Source organism: Tubulanus polymorphus, chromosome 8 (genome assembly GCF_964204645.1).
Source record: "Tubulanus polymorphus chromosome 8, tnTubPoly1.2, whole genome shotgun sequence".
In the NCBI taxonomy this organism is placed as follows: Eukaryota; Metazoa; Nemertea; class Palaeonemertea; order Tubulaniformes; family Tubulanidae; genus Tubulanus; species Tubulanus polymorphus.
This window is the reverse complement of record NC_134032.1, coordinates 1,401,306-1,420,900: the sequence shown is the minus strand read 5'-3', so window position 1 is coordinate 1,420,900 and position 19,595 is coordinate 1,401,306. Positions and strand designations below refer to the sequence as shown.

The following is a 19,595-nucleotide window of genomic DNA, read 5'->3' as shown; positions in this document are numbered from 1 at the left end:
AACGAGCGAGCGGTATTAAGAAGCCACGGAACAACTAGACAACAACGAGCGTTTTAAAGCCTAATTACACAGCGTTTGCTACGAGATATAGAGAGATAGAACCGTGTTTTATCGATGTTGTAAGAGATGAGTTCGCGTAGGCTACAGTCTCTCGTCTGAGCTAGCAGCAGCAGCATTAGCGGCAGCGGCAGCAGCAGCAGCAGCATCAGACTGACATCAGAGTATTATCAGCAGCGTGAACTCAAACGTCTTAGTATCGCCTGATCGAACGTGTCTAATATACATTCATATACAATATCTCGTCTCTTAACTGAAATTAATTCCTATTATCGAAATTAATTGAGACCCGTCCAAATTGATTAGGTCCATTGCGGTGTTATCTAAATTCGGGGGTCATTCTAACAACAAGTCTTAGGATTCAAACATATAGGTACTTTACTAAAGCTCGACTACCCAGGGCATTTGTTCAGTCGTGACCCCTGATAAAATCAGATTTTCGAAGAGATGAAAAGGGAACATGGAGAGTGGAAAGGGAGAACTGTGCAACAGAAGGCGATCTTTCTTATTCTTATGGCCACAATTCTAAGTAATCACCAAACTTTTAATAGCCCATTATAGGTCACTATCATCCATTGTGAACCCTATAATTATAACCCTTAAAAAACAACATAAATCCTAATCTCTAGACCAATCCAAACGCGAGACACTAAATCCTATTTTTCTACGATTGAAAACGCCACCATTTTGTTTTTTTTTTTGTCGCTCGGATCATCGACTCTAAAACGTTTTCGTCCATGCTTGGATATGATAGTCAGAGAAGATCGATAGTTTTGGGGTAAGGGGAAGGACGGTAATGTAGAATGTATATTTGCTGAGATGAGTTGATGCTAGTTGATTATAGTTGATGATACTCTTTACTCGATGACACATTCGAGTGCTGATAGTGTCAACACGTTAAACACTTGTATCCATTGTCTATAATTACTATAACTGATCGTTTTTGCTTTTTTTTCCGTCGTCGCGAAAATCACCGCTGATTTCTGTAAAGAGGATCATCCAGTGCAAAATACTCTCTTCAAATCGATGTCTGTCGCAGTCACAAACACGGATTCTTTTGCGTATATGTTTGATTCGCGCTGGTGAACAAAACAAAGGAAGGGAGCGACAGAATTTTGAAAAGATCTATCTCGGAATTGTACCGCGACACACAGTGGCCAGTGGTGGTCGTTTTATATCCATGTTCAAGCCCTTCGTCAAAAAAGTGACCAAAGTCTGACCGAATCTACACTAAAAATAGCCCGGGATTGTGGAGCAACCCGACATACAGTCTTACAGCTATAGTGAATTTCTTCAATCGATGCATCCCATCAATATAACCCTTTCAGTGCGTCTACACCGCAGTGCGGTGTATAAATCGGTGATGGATTTCACTAGTACACTGCACTGCGGTGTATTGGTGTAATTAGTAATTAGATTTAATCTCTCTTGAAAGATGGCAGCACCTGTCAAACATAGTGAAATATTAGTAACTAACGATACACCGCACCGCGGTGTAGACGCACTATAGTGGTATTCCCGTTTTTCAACACACTAGGGTGGAATTTTTCAAAATTTTCAAATTATCTTCAGCACTATAGGGTATTGATTAGTCAGCACTGAAAGGGTTAATCTATGGGAAGTTACTAACAACCTGTGCCAAATTCGGTTTTCGCATCTAGTCGACTATAGTGGTCGGAACTAATAACGGACTGCGCTTAATTTCGAAACTATTTCCCGAATATAGTTCCGACAAACTGAAATTCGGTTTTGTTTAGTTCGACTATAGTCGACTAACTCAGATAACCGAAGGTGGCCCAGTCTTCGGCGATCACATTCAAATTCTTACTCTGACTTTAACCGGAGTTAAGCACTATTTTCCTTGGTATCGGTTATCATCTGTCACCACAGTGCCACATAACGCCGTAAAAACGGAGCGTGTTTGTGGCATTAGGCTAAAACGCACAAAAGCCCTGACCAGTAGATTACTTGTTGTGATCTAGCCGTGATTTAAAACAGCTTAGCGAAGACTGCGCCTTGACGCCATGTTGGTAGACAGATTGTTCTACTGTTCGGCTAGCTTAGAAGATTTAGATGCTCGAGTTTTTGTCTATAAGGAAGTGGTTGAATAAAGTAGGGTTAGTTAGTTGCCCGGCGTTGCGCCGTCTCAAGTTTCAGGATGTCACAAAGACGTGCTCCATGCGGCGACGGAGTACCGGCACTCGGGAATGATCCGAATGTTCTTATTTTTAGGAACATTGACCCGATCCCGATTCTGCGCCCCGTTTTATGCAGAGACGAAGTCTTGTCTTGCATGGAACAAGATAGAAATCTAAATAAATGAGATAATATGGCGAAGTAATGTCCTCTTACCGTCCCATTGGGTTAATCTGGTTGTTTCGGTCATGGCCCAATCTAACGCCATCAGAAAACGAAACGGGGCACAAGAGACAGCCTTGTCTCATCCCAGTTTGTACCCGAAGAATTCGGCGAAAATGCTATAAATTGTGGTTCACTCGGCATGTTGAGCGTTCTTAAGTGATCTTAGATCAGATTTTACCTGAGATATCATGTTGTTCTAGGAGTTTCCATGCAATATTCCCATCGATGCCTTTTCGATATCTACAAATGCGCGCGATGTGATACCGGGATGAGTTTTCCATAGATTGGCTTCCTGTGGTGATGTCGTACAAGTCTATTGAATTCTTCTGTTGTGCTTCACTCGTAAATATTTTGAAGTCTCGCCCAGACGAATTCTGGAACAGCAAACAATAAGAAGTAGAACATCAGCAAATGTATAAAAACACACGAACTGATAGCTGGGAAAATCCTACTAAAACCAACGTTTGCGACCTAGCAACGAAGACTTGTGAAACGACAAGGCAACCTATTAGCCAGGGCCCAGTTCCATAGTCATGGCTTAGACTTAAGACCAATTTAAGACCATTTAAGTTCTATAGCCAATCTAACAACTTAAGACCAGTCTAAAGATTCAAGGCCATTTTTGGACTTGAGTCTCCACTGAGGAATCGGCCCCAGATCTGCCTTCGTTATTGGTGCAATTACGATACGATAACTTCGGGTATTAAACCAGGCATTAAACCACATGCGACATGAGAGCGAAATCAAAAACTGGGGCCAATTTTTGGTGCGCCCGGGTACGTAATTTTCTCAAACTAATATTTGAAAAGAATTCAAATATTTGAGGAACTAAGCGCAAAAAGCCGCCTTATTCGATTTAAAATTTAAATCTTGTTGATTTTTCGCTGTCATTGATTTCATTGCGCTTCATTTTCCTCTATTGTGGCGATATCTCGTCCCAAAATGACGGATAATCTTTAACGAGTTTAGCGCCTCGCTATTACCTTCGCTATTCGTTTCGAGGGGTTCAAAAATTAAGTCGTCATCTTAGAATCTATAAATATACCATTCAATTCGTAGGTTTTAAAGGGATTGCCAAGCTTTTGCGAGAAATGATTTTTCGCTTCAAATTTGTCGACGATTTTCACGCCACACGGGACGACGGGTGTAAGACTAACGCCGTTGCTGAGTTATATATATATAAGAGGGACAATACATTCAATATTTCAGGATAAGACAAAATTCTTTCTATACAGGAAAATGTAAAGTGATACTTAGATTTTCGATTACATTATTGCATTCTAGGCAATAAGCCTACATTTGGTTTAGGGCTGTAATTACTAGACCAACCAGTTTCAGTCAATTGTTTTTGTTAACGACATCTAAACCAGTAGGTCATTCAAACATGATTCCAACTCCGTGTAGATGATTGAATTTGAGCTGTTACGGCGATAAACGCTCCGCATTTTGGGTCCATCTCGGAGACGCCCCTAGATTAACTCACCAATAAGTTCATAATTGACAACACTGTTGGCGCAGCTCGGGTCAAAGAATTTCACTTCGCGGAGGTCTAAATGTAACAAAAAAAAACAGCTACATACTTACCAAATGTGACTTTCTTCCGTTTTGGTCCAAGGACCGACTGAGTAACGGCAAGAATCCGTCATCGCTGCCTCAAAACTCAACCATCTTTTTCGTTTCTATCACGGCCGAATGTATAGTGATATTCTGTACATTACACGATCTAATCCTTGTGACGCATTCTGACCTTACACTAAATCCCATTTGCTACATTGTCATAGGTATTGACCCAATTCAATTTTCTAAGGGTTTGGCAAAATGCATCCATATTTGATATATATATATATATATATATATATATATATATATATATATATATATATATATATATATATATATATATATATATATATATATATATATATATATATATATATATATATATATATATATATATATATATATATATATATATATATATATATATATATATATATATATATATATATATATATATATATATATATATATATATATATATATATATATATATATATATATCAAATATGGATGCATTTTGCCAAACCCTTAGACCTAAACACAGTTGCCTGTTTATGCACGGGTTACGTGGTCCTAATCAGGGTTTTCACCACGTTTTTCTATTTGGGTCCAGTTCCACAGTCCTGAGTTAAGATTTGACTCTGAGTTGACACATCGAAAATGAACTAACTTTAACTCAGAGTTAACTCTAACTCACAACTGTGGAACTGGGTCCTGGAAACTCAGTGTTTTGTGTGTTTAAACAGCGTCCCAGAGTTCGTTAAAGCGTCCTCCGTTCACGAAACCTCGCGACAGTTTTATCTGGCTATAAATTATTATCACCTTGCTCGTCGTTCCCCTTCGCCAGTAAACACAGAAAAATGATCTCATTTGTTCTTATCGCGACGAGTTCTTTTTTTGATAATAAATAGAGCCGCCAAAATGACTTGACGATAAGATATCAAAGCGCAGAGACTGCCACAGATATAACCAGCAGGCTAGCACAGTTATAATAGAACTGGTGTTGTTCTGAGGACTATAGTCACGCACGATGAATTTTCTTAATCTATGTTTCTTGGTTTTATGTGTCAGTTTTCTTGATCGTGGTAAGATGTTTTAATTCAATCTCAATAACCAGGTGGGGTGAGGGGGGTGTAAGAGTATTAGGGGTGTAATTAATTAGGCTTAGACATAATCAGTTCAGCAGATTTTGGAGTGTTTTGTTGGCGCCGGTTTTTCACTTGTTAGTTTGCTTTAGGTCTAATTAAAAAAATAAGCAACCAGCATCCAGAAAACGATTACTTCGATCCCAATTGGGCCTTTTAGCGAAAAGTTGCTTTTTCAATTAACTCTACTCGTTCATCGCGGTAATCGAGGATTCCGCCTGTGGCAGGCGAGGATCCACCGCGTGTATAAAAGTGCGCGTTCGGACAACGATGGTAGATTGATTCTCCGATTCAATTAAAATCCATCCATTATTATAAGTCTAATCTAAGAAGAGGAATGATAAATAGTAGTTTGATGGTGATATTTACAAGCTATCGCTACAATAGTAGCTTCATATACCACGCATATCGTGAACCTCGACCGTTTTATACGATTAGGTTCACAAAGATTATTCATTATTTATGGGTTGAAAAACAAGGTCTCAAGATCAAAGCAGAATGGTTGATAAAACCAAGAGGCCTTCTTCAGCGCGGGCCACTTGAGCAACATTGTAACATATATTTGTCTGGTTTCTATTGGCGCGGCCTGGATTTTTTTTGTATCGGGCAAGAATCATAACAGTTGACAAATTCCACTCCAGTGCCTCTCATAGTGGAAAATCGTCGAAGACAAGATGCGTTTTTGGGCGCCCAAACTCTCGTGATGTGGTCCTATGGCTGTTTGTTTGAACTGATTTGTCTTTATTTGATTTGAAATATTTTCAGGTGTTCATTTTGTTCACAGTTTAAGGAGTTTGAAAAATCTTGGCGAAGATGTGTCATTTCGTTGTGTAAGTATCGGTGACAAAACCGCAGCGGCGCGTCAGGGCGCAACACGAATCGAATCAAACTTGTTTGCGCCTATATCCATTCTTTTGCAAATCCTTTACGCACTGAGCATCGGTATCTTTTAACTACTTGCGGAGACTTCAGAGGGATCCGTCGTAAGAGGCCCTCACCTACTGTCTGTCACACCTACTCTCCGTGCGACGTTTTGGTCCGTAATTTCGTTAATAATCGGTTTATCTACCTTTATTATGCATCAATTTGTTCAGTGAGGAATTTGCATTCAGAAATAAACAACAATTTTCACTTAAGTTGTTTTTGTTTTCATTTATGAGTGTTAGTTTACTCAGCATACGCTCGCGTAATGCTGAAAAATCCGCTCCGCGGACGCTCGGAAACGTTACAGTGACGTCATCACCTGCTCATTAGCATATCAAAATACAGTAGGTGGCGCTACGTGACGGGCCATACAAGCCGTTTTTCAGCATTACGCGAGCGTATGCTAGGTAAACTATCGCTGATAGAAGAAAACACAAACAAATTTCTGCCAGTTCATGATTTATTTCTGAATGCAAATTCCTTACTGAACAAATTGATGCATAATATTTACAGATCAACCGATTATGAACGAAATTACGGACCAAAACGTCGCACGAAGAGCATGTGTGACAGACAGTAGTGTTCTTTATCTGAAAGTCACAAGGCTCGTGTATTTCGTATATAGGGCAAGACTAATAGAAGCACAGACATATCGTGGGTGAAATCTTTGATGGAAGGCGAAAATAATTTGATTTCAAAAGGCGACAAGTTAGTACCCGAACTAGCTAACAACAATCGATTCAATGTGACAGGCACGCCCTCTAGCGGTTATGAACTCTCAATAAAAAGTAAGTAGTAATCTCGCTATGAATGCGGCGTTCCCCCCCCCCTCGTGCCCCCCCTCGTGCCCCCCCCCCCCCTCGTGCCCCCCCTCGTGCCCCCCCCTCGTGCCCCAAGCGGTTTCACACCTCAGGGCCCGCTTTCACGAACGGGGATTTAGCCTCTAATTCGGGTTAAATGGCTAATTCGATTTAGAAGTTTGAGGTTTATTTTCGAAGCCCGTTTCACAAACGTGAATTAACTTAAAATCGAATTAGTTTAACCCGAAAATCTAATCCTGCTACGGTTCTTCGGAGCGGGATTAAATCAGCTGATTCGAATTAGTTACTACGAAAATGGGCTACTGCACGACTGGAACACAAAAAAAACGACAAAACTCAAATTGATTGACGATACCAATAACGAAGATATTTATCATAAGACCGGGGTTAAAGTTAATAATAGTCTATAAAACCGGGTTGAAGCAGTGTTTTGCCCCGCGCCGTCAACGGTGACGATAAACAATAGATTCTCAGAAATATTTACGTTAATTCCTTCTCCACGAGCACGGAGGATACCCTTTATTCAAGATTTGTTTAAGTGTTGAAACGCGAAAAAAATCACGAAAAACGCTTCTTATTAAGAGTTTTTGACTAGTTAAAACCCGCAACCAGTCTGATTGTTTACCGAGGAGACGTTAGTTCATATGGAGTGCCATAGAACTTGCCATACTCACACGTAAGTGGCCATCCATTGACCAACGTTCGGGAGACTCTACCAATACTCCACACTGGAGTTCTGGTTCACAGTCTGGATGTCGCCAAAAGCCGTCTCTCGGGGGAAAACTTCAGGGCCTCATTCTCCGTAAATCAACCCGTCTTTACGAGGAATTATCATTCCGATGGAAACTATCGATAAGATGTTTAACTGTGATGTAATTTTCGCAATTGCAAACTGAACATATATTTTAAACAACGTTGTGTCGTTTAATTAATCGAAATCAAGATGGCGGCTTTTTCAATCGGTCACTTCAACGGAACAACTCGATATCAAAACAGTTTCTTCTGTAAGCGATATTTTTTATCTACAAACGGCTGATTAGACGAACATATCAGTTATAAGTCGGATATTGATATGTTGCGATTTGGATGCGATGAATCCGTGGATTTATCATAGGAAAGATAATAATTTAACAAGCCATTATATGCCATCAAAAAACCTAGTAGATCTAGTGGAAATTTGTACAGGGGTAACCGAGTGTTTGATATATATATAATATCGGTATTATGCCCGAATATACATGGATAACTGTTTGTGTAATCTTCTAAAAAAACATCCGAATATTTTCCAATTCAACTGTTTTGAAAGATCGAATTGTCATAAATATAAATCGCCCTTTAATTAGAATATTGTCTCGTGTAATCATCGGCTAAAGTAACCTAATGTTACAATTTAGGATTAAGTCAAATTGCGAGATTGTATTTATTACACTGCGTGGACATAGAATTCACACTTCAATTCCTACGTCAGTGGTGACCTTAATTTCGGTTTCTCTCCCCATAACAAACTGTTGTCCCAGTTCGTTTCAACTCTGGTCAATGTCACGCAAACAACGACAAAACTCAAATTGGTTGACAATACCAATAATGTAGATATTTGTGATATAAGACTATTTTTCGAATTTATTGAAAATCTCATTGGAGAAAGAATTCAAAGGAAGCTAATTCGGAATGAACTTCGGAGATAATTCAAATAAGTGAATTTTTCGCTAATTCGCGTTTGAGTAACATTTAATCCTCGAATCAACTAATCGGATTAAAACATTTTAATTCGACTTATCACCTAATTCGAATTAAAAGTTTATCCCCGTTCGTGAAACCGGGCCCAGGGGCGCAACAGGGTTGATTTGTGGAACCTGCAGGCTTCATCAGTCCATCAAATTTTTCCCTCTTTCATTTCATCAACAAAAATGTTTCAATTTTCAGTAATACGAATGAAACTGAATTTCTAGGGATATTTCATAGATTTGAATATAATGTCAAATGAAACTTATCTTCGTGAATAATGCACATCTATATTTAGAATAAATTTAAGTTTTCTAAAATTCGAAATCATAACTTCGAATATTCTACGAATTTTCTAGCATATGAAGACCATGTTTTCCCATGGGTGCCTTTTTAGATACCCACTTCCAAATCAGCCCATAGATCGGCCCCCTGCTCGTGCGGTATCTGCGTCAACTATTTACATTTCTGGTTTCAGATTTGACCGCGGCCGATGTTGGGAACTATACGTGCTTAGAAAAGGATTCGTCTGGGACATTAGAGGAGATTAATGAATTAATCATTCTCGGTAAAGATTTAAATCATCATTGCCAGTGTAAAACACTTTAATTCCTCGTTGATTTGCGTATCATTTGCGTGAATGTATTTATTATCATACAGCGCCCCCTGCTATCGTAGCTTGGAGAAATGTAACTGACGTCAACGATCCGATCAACCTCGCCCCGGACAGTTTGATCACTTACGACACCAGGGCGGCGAGTAGGTCGGCTCCGATCGAACTGGAATGCGGCGCCGAGTCGTATAAAAACATTGCGTCGATGCTATTTTTTATCGGTGATCGTCACGTGTCGGATATTGAGTCAGACAGTCACGCGGAGATTGTGTGTAACAATGTGTGAGTAAATATACTACCGGTCAAAACCCGTTTATATCGCAACCTCAGTATCTTCAGCATCTTCACTTCGAACCCACCAAGCTAAAACTGTTCCCCGAACCAATTGACCTCACGACTCTTTGGGGCCTTTACCAGCCGACCAGAATCCAGACGGGCCAATTACAGCATTGTATTGTAACAAACGACATTAGACTTTTGTCGAATTTTCCATTAGAATGGACCAATCAGCGAACATTTTAGCGAATATGGAAGTATTTTCGCAACTTGACATAATTGTACATCTTTGTTACCGCATGTGACGTCATATGATCAATCACGCGTGATGAGGCCAGTTGCCCTTCAAGTATCATGTCCTAACTGACTCATTGTCTCTCTCTCTGTGGGCTCGTCGTTGTTTTAGGTTAGGATGCCCGAAGGCCGCGTATTTTAACATGACGACCTCCAGTGACCGTTTCATCACCGAAGATAACGGAAATCTGATCACGTGCGTGGCCAATCAGCTCGACGCGCATGCGCCATTTCGACCCCAGCAACAGGGAAATGTGACGTTAAAACTTGAGGTCTTATGTAAGTTACTGCCTCAATTTTGACAGGACCCCTGTCAACCCGCCCCCTCCCCTCACATGTCAACCCACCCCTCCCCTCACATGTCACCTCTCCCCTCCCCTCACATGTCACCTCTCCCCTCCCCTCACATGTCAACCCACCCGTCCCCTCTCATGTCACCTCTCCCCTCCCCTTACATGTCACCTCTCCCGTCCCCTCACATGTCAACCCACCCGTCCCCTCTCATGTCACCTCTCCCCTCCCCTTACATGTCACCTCTCCCGTCCCCTCACATGTCACCTCTCCCCTCCCCTCACATGTCAACCCACCCGTCCCCTCTCATGTCACCTCTCCCCTCCCCTTACATGTCACCTCTCCCGTCCCCTCACATGTCACCTCTCCCCTCCCCTCACATGTCAACCCACCCCACCCCTCACATATCACCTCTCCCCACCCCTCACATGTCAACCCACCCGTCCCCTCACATATCACCTCTCCCCTCCCCTCACATGTCAACCCACCCCACCCCTCACATATCACCTCTCCCCACCCCTCACATGTCAACCCACCCGTCCCCTCACATATCACCTCTCCCCTCCCCTCGCATGTCACCTCTCTCCTCCCCTCACATCTACTATCAATCTATCTTGTACTCTCTTATAGTTGATCCGGAAAGACCGTCGGTTTCGCCGCCAGGTAACGCTGCGGTCGCTTTGAAACTAGGGACCAAGGACTACACGATGAAGGCGTCGTACCATATGAATCCAGTTCCTCGTGACTGTAACACGATCAGCTGGAAATATGTGAGATCCCTGAATCCGGGAGATCACTCGGCTAATATCACCAGTAATAACGACTACAACGTCACTAATAAGGTCAGACTTTCTAAGTGGAAGCCTCGATCGCAGTCTCTTACAGAGTTGCTGCATTCAGCGTTCTTCTCTCCCTACAGGTAGTTGGCGATGAAGTGACCTCCGAATTGAAGGTCACGGAGTTCAAGGACACGATGGTTGGCTACTACCGCGCTATCGGGTGCAACGACTTTAAGATAGGGGAAATTCAACTGAAGGCGTCAGGTTAGTTATACATTTTGACTCCTACAGGGAGGGAGGGGGCAGAGTTTTGTTACAGTACAAATCGTTACAAACTCGCCACCAAAACGTGACCAGCGAGGTCCGAATATGAGGCCAGTGTTAACAGTGGTCCACCATGCCAATGACTCCTGGAATCATACTCGCTTAATGTTCCTTGTATCCTATCAATGCAGTTGGGTTGATTGTTGTCAATAATATTAAGTAATTTCTTAAGGCATCAATTATAACTTAGTTCAGTTTTTAAAGGTATTCACTTATATGTTGCAGCTGTTGGTTTATCTTGTGCGGTGACCGTCACAATGTGGAGTTTCCTAGCGTCAGTCCTCGTCACTATCGGATAGAGCAGCGCCCTAACGCGGCAAAACGACGAACTAAACTACAACAGCGCCTCTTCACGAGACAAAACTGATAATGAACAATAATGAACTATATCATCGATAATAAATGCTTTTATTCAATTACAAAATCACGGGAAAAATCGAACAAACTTTAATTGGTAATATTGATTCGGCTACAGATAAAGATTTGAACAGATTTCATCAATAGTTAGATATTTGATTTCACAGAAATTTCTAACACCGATTCAGAACATCCAAAACAAAGTAATATATATATATAATACAAACATCAATTATTGAAACACAAAGGTCGCGAATTTGTTTTACAGAACGCAGTATATCGATATAGCGAGGGCTAGGGCCGGATCCGAGTGGAGGGTCGGTCGTAGCACCCCTCCCTGAATCAGACTACATCCCATCATACCCCATATTAACACGTTCAACAGTTAGCAATGAGTTGTCCAGCGTCCACGCGCGATGTCTGACAAGCAAATCAGAAATCAGTCCGCCCATTTCAAGATGTTCTGCGATGTGAAATATATTCGCAGTACAAACACTGAAATAAATATTCAACTGCGCATGCGCGCGTCGTCGTACATAAAACTACATGTATTTACATCAAAATAAAATATATTAAAACCACTGCAAGTCGGATCGCTGTGAGTTGGACTAGTCGGAAAGTTGGACTAGTCCGGTTCGTTAGTTTTCTTTATAACAGCTAATCCCAGAGCTACGACGCGTCTTACTTAAATCCAACTCATTCTCGGTCGAACTTTTCGGACGTTTTTTCGTCGGTCTGAACTTTTCCGACTGAAGTTCCAAGTTTTTACCGAACATCTCACAGAAACCTACAGTTTACTCAAAGTAAAAATAAAATACGTCGTACAAATTTCGCATTTGGAAATGTCTTGAGATTCGTGTGATCTGGTTTATATCGACCAGTTAGCCGCAATTGAAGATAAAACCCACATTTGAACAAAAAATAAGAGAACTGAATTTTATGAGCCATGATCGAACGCGAGAGAGGTTTTTAACGATATAAAACAAGGATAATGACATTAAAGGTAAACTTGCGTTACCGGTTACAGTATTATTAACGAGATAGATGAGTTTGGGGGCAGGACATCGAATCGTTCTTAAACTACAGGTCCCAGTTCCACAGTTGTGAGTTAGAGTTAACTCTGAACTCGGGATCCAGTTCCACAGTTGTGAGTTAGAGTTAACTCTGAGTTAAAGTTAGTTCATTTTCAATGTTTTAACTCAGAGTCAAAATCTTAACTCAGGATCCAGTTCCACAGTTGTGAGTTAGAGTTAACTCTGAGTTAAAGTTAGTTCATTTTCAATGTTTCAACCCGGGGTCAAATCTTAACTCGGAACTGTGGAACTGGACCCAGGACGCAGATTGTCCAACAACTCCACATTCTACTGTTCCAATCAGTTTATATAAAACCCAGTCGAAAAACCGATTCTTACTTAATAGTTAAGAATTAAGAATCGGGACGTCACTATTCATGCTCTTTAACATTTTCTTCATAATCGTCGGTTTCTCTTCAATTTGCGATGTTCATCTAGTTCACGTAATTTACGTGTTGTCCTTGTTACTATGTTGCGATGATCGTTCAGACGGGCTTTCGCGAGCGTTACTCAGCGACAGCGGTCGATACGGGCTCGGCGACGGGAATAGTGGCGTCGACGAGCTCGGCTGATACGCCGTAAACATCATAGCGCCGGGCGCGTGTCCCCCGTAGAACTGAGATTCGGCCAGTAAATCTAAACCGTGGTGATGAAAGTTCAGAGATTGGGAGATCGGACTCGAGCGCTGGATTCCAGACGCGCGACTCGGCGAGTTCACCAGATTAGTCAACTGTAACGGCGGAGAGGACGGCGCGACAGGCGGCTGCTCGTTCTGAGACACCGGCCTCTCGCCCTGCTGATGATGATCGCTAGTTCTCTGTCTCTTATAGTACGGTTCGGCGCCGCTAGTCGCGGTAGCGGCGCTGTTATCGGTTGTTTTAGCTTGCTCGTTTAAAGCCGGGTATTTGGGAGGTCGACCGGGACCGCGTCTCGGCAGCTGATGCTGTTCGGATTTGCGCTCGCGTTGTTTTTCGTTATTCCACCAGTTACGTAGTTTATGATAATTCACTTTCGGTTTTCCGTCTCTGACCGGACTGTGGTTTAACGTGTTCGCGTAGTGCTGCAGTAACTCGTTAGATGGTTTTTTATTACTCGTGTACCAGTGACGTAGTAGAGGTATCTCGTGCACTGTATCGAATGTTATATGTACTTTACCGGAGGCCGGGTTCGCCGCCGTTTCATCTGCAAGAAAATAAATTTCGAAATTCTTTATTCATCAAGGTAACCATTGCGTAAAACTCGGAGCCGCCCTTATTTATTCAACGCTTCATGCACCGACGCGTCTCGAATCCCAACTTGTCTATTTTCTCATTTACCAAATATCGAATACAAAGTGGACCCGCAACACAGACTATTTACAACTGGCCTAGGGCAAAACGACTCGTCAAGCCTAAATTCAATCCAGACTTAGTAAGTTTAAACCCGATTACACGTAATGTGCGGAATAACAGTAACTGTTTAGTGGTACCGAATACCAAAACCCCTGGACCCAGTTCCACAGTTGTGAGTTAGAGTTAACTCTGAACTCGGGACCCAGTTCCACAGTTGTGAGTTAGAGTTAACTCTGAGTTAAAGTTAGTTCATTTTCATTGAGTTAACTCAGAGTCAAATCTTAACTCAGAACCGTGGAACTGGACCCTGAATATTCGAACTAATTCTTTGTGCGGACTACCATTGACTGGAACCATCTCTCCGAGGAAGTGATAAAACGCTCTGTCGACTGAAGCCTTCAAACAGCGGCTCCAGTTTATCTAAGTTCAGTTAACCCTCTATCCCCTGCTAACAAAAAGCCACAATTGGTTGCCGTTGGCGTTACTCATCGAGATCGAGACCAAGTTATCCCACCAGAGGGCGCGACGAACTTTTAACAGAATTTATCACAGGACCCAAACATATAATACTTTCGTTTTCCTACTTTTGATTAGAAATATACATGAAATTATAAAATCATTAAAAATACCATTGCAATACAAGAACATGAAAACTAACACTGTAAGAGACATTATTCAATGGTAAAAGCTTTCCTAGTAAAAAGATATGTTTTGAGGTTTCGTTTTAACCCTTTCAGTGCGTCTACACCGCAGTGTGGTGTATAAATCAGTGATGGATTTTGCTAGTACACCGCACTGCGGTGTATTGATTTAATTAGTAATTACTAATTATCTCCATTGAAAGATGGCAGCACCTGTCGAACAGTGAAATATTAGTAACTAATGATACACCGCGCCGTGGTGTAGACGCACTATAGTGGTATTCCCGTTATTCAACACACTAGGGTGGAATTTTTCAGAATTTTCAAATTATCTCCAGCACTATAGGGTATTAATTAGTCAGTACTCAAAGGGTTTTAAGATGATGACCTTTCTACGCCAGACACAAAACAACACATCCTTGCTCCCCCATCCAAATACCGAGAACTTATGAGAAAATAAGTTGATATCTGTTGACTGTAGAGTGGGAAAAAGCTCATACGGGACGAGGGGTAAATAGGCTGCTCACCGTAGTAAGTAAAACACGGCCTCGGCTCCTGGAATTTCATAGTCCGCGGTCCGTGTTTTTTCTCTCGTTGTCGCTCGTTTTTCCACCAGTTTCTCAGATTGTGTACGGTCAGCTGAGCGCGGTCGTGTCGCGTCGCGCTTTCATTCAGTTCCGTCACATAACTACAATATAATCATACACAACCTTACTCACGATTGATAAAACACTCTGGATCCGTGTTGAAGCGATGCAGAGAGAATCCCACGATAATAACGAAAATAAGTCCGAAAATGTAACTGAAGCTAGTTTAGTTTATTCAACGTTTCGACTATATCCTAATAGTCATCTTCAGGAATACTGTATTCCTTGAGCTAGTTTAGTTTATTCAACGTTTCGACTATATCCTAATAGTTATCTTCAGGAATACTGTATTCCTTGAGCTAGTTTAGTTTATTCAACGTTTCGACTATATCCTAATAGTTATCTTCAGGAATACTGTATTCCTTGAGCTAGTGTAGTTTATTCAACGTTTCGACTATATCCGATCATCTTCAGGAATACTGTATTCCTTGAGCTAGTGTAGTTTATTCAACGTATTAGGATATAGTCGAAACGTTGAATAAACTACACTAGCTCAAGGAATACAGTATTCCTGAGGATGACTATTAGGATAAAGTCGAAACGTTGAATAAACTACACTAGCTCAAGGAATACAGTATTCCTGAAGATGACTATTAGGATATAGTCGAAACGTTGAATAAACTACACTAGCTCAAGGAATACAGTATTCCTGAAGATGATTATTAGGATAAAGTCAAAACGCTGAATAAACTACACTAGCTCAAGGAATACAGTATTCCTGAAGATGACTATAAGGATATAGTCAAAACGCTGAATAAACTACACTAGCTCAAGGAAACATTTTCGCACTTTTTTTTCCTTATTATTGTTGGATTCTCTCTACACAGAACCTTACTGCCTGTTGTTACTACAAACACAGGGCTGCAACAGGCTGCCACACAAGGCTGCCACAGGCTGCCACACAAGGCTGCCACAGGCTGCCAACCCGCTGAAGAGTTGACGATAGAACCCTCCCTCACTGACGATACTCACCGCTCCAGTAACCGATCTGTCGGGTTATTACACTCGCTGTACCATTTCCTCATGATCGGTAATTCATATTTCGGGTGGAACGTCAGCCTCGTATCTTTAACAGCCCCTTCAGTGGCGCCTCCTGCCGTCTCATTGGAAAACTTCTCTGAGATAGAACAACAGGAAACCAAAACTTTAGTAACACCTCGCATAATGATCGCCTTAATCAACGCCATTTGCAAATTTAGATTTTAAAGCAAATCAGTAACTAAATGAGTTAATTAGTTGATAAGTAATTTTCCTGGTTCATTCTCCTAATAATCTTAATAACGTATTATCTAAATTAGCGCCTACCCGAAGTAGAATATGCGACCACCAACTGGGTGTTAACTGTATATAAATTCTGAGAGACCAGGTCCCAGTTCGATAGTCATGGCTTAGACTTAAGACCAATTTACGACCATCTTAGTTCCATAACCAATCTAACAACTTAAGACCAGTCTTAAGATTTAAGACCACTTTTGGTCTTAAGTCTTGACTATGGAACCGGCCCCAGAACCGGAAATGACTCACCTCGGCGGTATTTGTCGTACCACACGCCGAATTCCCGACATTTTTCACGGCTGATTTTCGCGGAATATTTCAAATTCGCGATGTTCGATATCAGAGACTAGCGGAAAATAAATACATGTAGAAATTAGTTGAAACGTATGACGAATAAAACCAGGTGGATCCAGGGTCCCCCCCAACCCACATGCCTCACGAGGCATCCCAATAATCTGATATACCCTTCTTGAAGAAAGGCTGAACATAATTCAAACCACTTTGAACACAGTAGTCAGGTTCTTGCAAAAATATCATCATAGATAGTCGAAAATTGTTCGCACTGTGAATTGGGGTTGATTCCTATGATGCGCCTTAATTTCAAAGCGCCCATTTTTGTTGAGGTAGTTGAAATTGGACCCTGGATCCCCTCCCCTTAGGGCTAACTAACCAGCTTTTGAAAAAGGGGTAGGTCTTTTAATCAAGTTCGATTAACCCTTTCAGTGCGTCTACACTGCAGTGCGGTGTGTAAATCAGTGATGGATTTTGCTAGTACACCACACTGCGGTGTATTGATGTTATTAGTAATTATCTCTCTTGAAAAATGGCAGCACCTGACAAACATAGTGAAATACTAGTAACTAACGATACACCGCGCCGCAGTGTAGACGCACTATAATGGTATTCCCGTTATTCAACACACTAGGGTGGAATTTTTTAAAATTTAAAAATTATCTCTAGCACTAAAGGGTATTAATAAGTCAGCACTGAAAGGGTTAATGAAGAAACATTAAAGATTTACACATTTACCTGAGAAAGTGGACACTGGGAAGCAAGGATTGTTTGACTAGTCTCTTTCAGTAGACCAATCACAGCACAGCGTACCGCGTGATCTGTCCACGTGATCGTCTGGTCACTGGAATTATGAAAAAAAAAAACAGACAATATTTAGAGAACATTTTTGACGGAACAAAATTCACCGAATACTTGCCAAAAATTTAATGTTCCGCACTAAAAACCTGTCGAATATTATGTGTCCTTATCCATAAAAGATGCCTCGATGGACAATATTCACAAGGCTTGGAATAACTAACTGCCCTCGAATGTTTCTGGTAATGGATTAGTTAACACGGGTGTCACCAGGGGGAGGTAGAAATCGACGATAGCCGGAGCACGAGTCGATCAGCGAGGAAGGGTTTTTTCTTCAATTGAATTAAAGACAATAATAACCTGTTCGTAGAAACCAAGGTTTAGAACTGGGTCAAACAGGACGAAACTGGGTCATTCGAACGGGCGAAACTGGGTCAGTGAAACTGGGTCAGTGAAACAGAGTAAACGAACCAATATCCCAAGTAAATAAACTGAAATACGCAGCGTTTTAAAATTGGTGTCATTGACAATAGTTTATTTTTCATTTTTTCCTTTTCTTCATCTCCAGAAAATATGTACAAAAAACGATATTTGTACAAAACAATTATTTGTATACATAGATTTAGTGTTAATATATATATATATATATATATATTCATATATATCTTTATCTTATTGAATCTAAAATAATCTGTGTGTTTTTAACAATAGTACAGCGAGTTCGGTGCAAATATAGCGATCTTACGAATTCATTTGGAAAAATTAAATTCAAAATCGAGACGACGATGAAATCAACCAGAAAATCAAAATCGGAGAAAAATTCAGTCCAAACGGTCGAAAACACGGTGAACCACCTCCCGATTGAAACGGCGCCCGAGGAGGAGATCACGTATTAGTTAACGCAGGTATAAATCTGACTGCCATACGGCGAACCATCGAGAGGGAATCCACACTTAAAATGGCGATTTTTGAAAAAGATCGCAGGACGTTCAGCTTTCGTCCGATCAAATTTATCTCGTGATGATATCTGTAACCAAACCTCAAGACAATTCATCGAAGCGTCTGCGATAAAACTTACGAATTAAGCGCCGGTTTTGGTGACCAACAAAGGCTGTTACTAGGACATCTTGATACTGATTGCGTTACCTTAAGGTTGCAGATGCTACTCGGGTAGATATTGGTACATGTATCATTGATTATCAATGCGATTGATGAAAGCGTCTTCAAATTCAGCTTGAAAAACTTTGTTAAAAAGTACCGGTATTGATTTTGACATCAGCAGCCAAATGGCACCAAATTTTGGGCTACAGATGCATGCAGACCTGTATCCATCCATCCATAAAAGAATGGATGAACAGTGAATGAATTGGCCTACTTGGTTAGTGATGGTTTACAGATAGGGTTTACAGACAGTGGATACATAACAGTGTACAGACAGCAGATTGTCTGAGGTGTTCAGGGTACAGACAGCAGATTGTCTGAGGTGGCGCAGGGTACAGACAGCAGATTGTCTGAGGTGTTCAGGGTACAGACAGCAGATTGTCCGAGGTGGGGCCGGGTACAGACAGCAGATTGTCTGAGGTGTTCAGGGTACAGACAGCAGATTGTCTGAGGTGTTCAGGGTACAGACAGCAGATTGTCTGAGGTGGTGCAGGGTACAGACAGCAGATTGTCTGAGGTGTTCAGGGTACAGACAGCAGATTGACTGAGGTGGTTCAGGGTACAGACAGCAGATTGTCTGAGGTGGTGCAGGGTACAGACAGCAGATTGTCTGAGGTGTTCAGGGTACAGACAGCAGATTGTCTGAGGTGTTCAGGGTACAGACAGCAGATTGTCTGAGGTGTTCAGGGTACAGACAGCAGATTGTCTGAGGTGGTGCCCGGTACAGACAGCAGATTGTCTGAGGTGTTCAGTGTACAGACAGCAGATTGTCTGAGGTGTTCAGGGTACAGACAGCAGATTTATACCAGCATCAAACTGCATTCTTTCGCAGTTTCGTTAAAATTTCGATTTTT

At 41.4% G+C, this 19,595-nt stretch overlaps 2 protein-coding genes across 2 annotated transcripts; one reads left to right on the top strand and one right to left on the bottom strand.

The window, feature by feature from the left end:
• The first annotated feature begins 4,929 nt into the window (after positions 1-4,929).
• On the top strand, positions 4,930-11,619 carry LOC141910188 (uncharacterized). The gene is made up of 9 exons (XM_074800907.1): positions 4,930-5,063; positions 5,889-5,953; positions 6,673-6,835; positions 9,069-9,158; positions 9,251-9,485; positions 9,886-10,052; positions 10,695-10,906; positions 10,984-11,107; positions 11,393-11,619. The coding sequence occupies exons 1-9, from the start codon at positions 5,009-5,011 to the stop codon at positions 11,464-11,466; spliced, it is 1,185 nt and encodes a 394-aa protein (XP_074657008.1). The 5' UTR covers positions 4,930-5,008; the 3' UTR covers positions 11,467-11,619.
• Positions 11,620-12,333: 714 nt separating this feature from the next.
• Positions 12,334-16,931, bottom strand: LOC141910189 (uncharacterized). Its single transcript, XM_074800908.1, has 4 exons — positions 16,741-16,931; positions 16,189-16,333; positions 15,097-15,257; positions 12,334-13,779 (listed from the first exon to the last, which is right to left on the bottom strand). Exons 2-4 carry the CDS (start codon positions 16,239-16,241, stop codon positions 13,046-13,048), a joined length of 948 nt encoding a protein of 315 aa, XP_074657009.1. The 5' UTR covers positions 16,242-16,333; positions 16,741-16,931; the 3' UTR covers positions 12,334-13,045.
• Positions 16,932-19,595: the final 2,664 nt, after the last annotated feature.

Coding starts and splice junctions, on each gene's coding strand:
- LOC141910189 (XM_074800908.1), bottom strand. CDS start 16,241: ATGAGGAAATGGTACAGCGAGTGTAATAACCCGACAGATCGGTTACTG. Junction 15,258..16,188: donor ACAGATCGGTTACTGGAGCG/GTGAGTATCGTC, acceptor ATTATATTGTAG/TTATGTGACGGAACTGAATG. Junction 13,780..15,096: donor GCCGTGTTTTACTTACTACG/GTGAGCAGCCTA, acceptor ATTTTCTTGCAG/ATGAAACGGCGGCGAACCCG.
- LOC141910188 (XM_074800907.1), top strand. CDS start 5,009: ATGAATTTTCTTAATCTATGTTTCTTGGTTTTATGTGTCAGTTTTCTT. Junction 5,954..6,672: donor AAGATGTGTCATTTCGTTGT/GTAAGTATCGGT, acceptor TTTCGTATATAG/GGCAAGACTAATAGAAGCAC. Junction 10,053..10,694: donor GTTAAAACTTGAGGTCTTAT/GTAAGTTACTGC, acceptor ACTCTCTTATAG/TTGATCCGGAAAGACCGTCG.